General features: G+C 27.5%; 1 protein-coding gene across 1 annotated transcript; it reads right to left on the bottom strand.

Annotated features, from left to right (window-relative positions):
• Positions 1–891: 891 nt before the first annotated feature.
• Positions 892–1680, bottom strand: LOC107648832 (exosome complex component RRP41 homolog). The gene is made up of 5 exons (XM_088502659.1): positions 1662–1680; positions 1487–1557; positions 1245–1319; positions 1020–1109; positions 892–930 (listed from the first exon to the last, which is right to left on the bottom strand). The coding sequence occupies exons 1-5, from the start codon at positions 1678–1680 to the stop codon at positions 892–894; spliced, it is 294 nt and encodes a 97-aa protein (XP_088358785.1).
• Positions 1681–2180: the final 500 nt, after the last annotated feature.

Here is a 2180-nt window from a genome sequence, read left to right as displayed (position 1 = left end):
AACAATCCAATCTAAACACTATAAACCGTATAACAATATAGTTTTCTCTTTTACGCTTCACTCCAGTTATACTTTGATGCAACTTGCATTGTTGGATTGAAAGTTTGTTTAACCAAATGTTATAATTTGACTTGATTATAGAAATATTATGCATGGTTTAGTCAAATAAATAGAGCTTCTTTTGCTCAGGGATTCCACTACCAAAAATAGGGACTTAGTCACGGGAAAAATTTGTGGCTAAATTTTAAAAAATTCTGGCAATTATACTTTTGTAACAAATAAATATTCGTGGTTAAAGAGGGGGATACGTTTTTAATTAGTTACGCTTTTTACTCCGATGGCCACAATTTTAATATCTGTGAAAATATTTTGTTAGTCACAATTTTGGCACGCTCTTTTTCGTGGCAAAATAAAAGAATGCACAATAAAATAATTGTTTCTGCCACACTTTACTGGTGATAAAATTGGTCAGGTCGGGCTTTTTGCCACACTTTTTTTCGTGGCTAACGATAAAAGTTAAATTAAAAAAAATATCATAATAAAAATACTCCTTAATATAAAATTACATCATATAATATTAAAAAAAATAATCATATTTTTATACGTATTATCCATAGTATAAAAATATGAAATTAACTAATACTTAGTATTGAAAAGCAAATATCCTAGATTAAATGGGTTTAATATTAAAAAAAATTACCAAATAAAACTATTACAAAATAAATATCAAACTTTACTAAAATAATACAGAAACCTAAAAGCCTGAAAGTACCAAGACAAAATGAATTTATCAAGCTCTACATTTCTTGTTATACAGACAATCCACATGCAAAAATATTTTCAGGTAAATAGCAAAAATGACATATAACTTCAGCCACTGAATTATACACTTCATCGATACTCCAGTTGCTTTGTATGCTCCAATAAAATCTGCTAAGCAAGACATTAAGCTAAGAAATTAATAAGTCATTATTTGACTCTTTCGAGAATGATCAAAAAAATTAAGGTACAACACTTACTTCTCGGATATAATTTGTAACTGCTTTGCAGCCTTTAGATGTCAGTTTCATAACATTTTTCAAAATGTCAATTGATAGTTTAGAATCTATCTATAGCCAACAACAAAAGAAATAATTCATATTGAGATAACAAAAAAGAAAAGTCTGAAATTAACTTACATTATTGACTAAAAGAAATATAAAAAATAAAATAATGCCATAAAAATTAACCTAAAGAAGTGTAACTTTATCCAATTTTAGCAGAATTTCAACAATAACATCAGGACCTCTAGCACTGTCTTCTACATAATTTAAATCTGTCTATATTCATACAAGTCTCAATAATTACAAAGCCACAAAACTAAATCAAAAGTTGAACAGTTTAAAAGAAAACACAAACTTGAATTTAGCCAATTAAAAAATTAAAGTAAAATAGATGCATACCAAGCAAAGGGGTGCTATAAGTATCCAACACTATATGAAGTTACAAGATCATCCATGGGGATCCCAGCATCGGCAAGAGCCAAAGTTGCAGCATTGATGCATGCAGATCTAGTTCCTAGACAAGGAATATTAGGAAAAAGAGTTAGTGAATGGTCAAAAAAGTAGTCTTTTAAATACAAAAAGTAGTCAACAGTAAAAAAAAATTAACAACTTCATCACCGCCGATAGCACCTACCATTTTTACTTTATCCTTGAACTAAATTCTTTCTTAGTTTCAAATAAATAATTCAGTAAACAAACTGTCAATTTTCTTGATTAGAGAGAGATCATTAGGGTTGCAAAAAATTATCTTTTTATGAGACGTATTTTAAATAATCATAATATGCGGCTTACCTAAAAAATAGCTAAAATGCTTGTTTGAGAAGGGAAGAAATGGGTTGATCTGCAAAACCAATGGTAATGGATTAAAAGCAAAGGACATATACAAAATACACATAAATATATTATTTCCAAATTAGACACATGAATTTAATTAATAGTGAGTAATTAAATTAATTATTATTCCAATTAATCATACTTAATAAATTCTACTCTTTAGAATTAGTTAGACCTTATTCTGTTAAAGATAAACATGTATTCTCTTTGTACTCTTTTGGTACTTTTTTTATAATTTTAATATTTATTTTCAATTGAATCATTTTATTTCATCACCAAAGTCTCTAAATTAACACATATTGT

Source organism: Arachis ipaensis, chromosome B1, assembly GCF_059453495.1.
Source record: "Arachis ipaensis isolate K30076 ecotype BB chromosome B1, ASM5945349v1, whole genome shotgun sequence".
NCBI classification, from domain to species: domain Eukaryota; kingdom Viridiplantae; phylum Streptophyta; class Magnoliopsida; order Fabales; family Fabaceae; genus Arachis; species Arachis ipaensis.
This window is presented reverse-complemented; position numbering and strand designations above follow the sequence as displayed.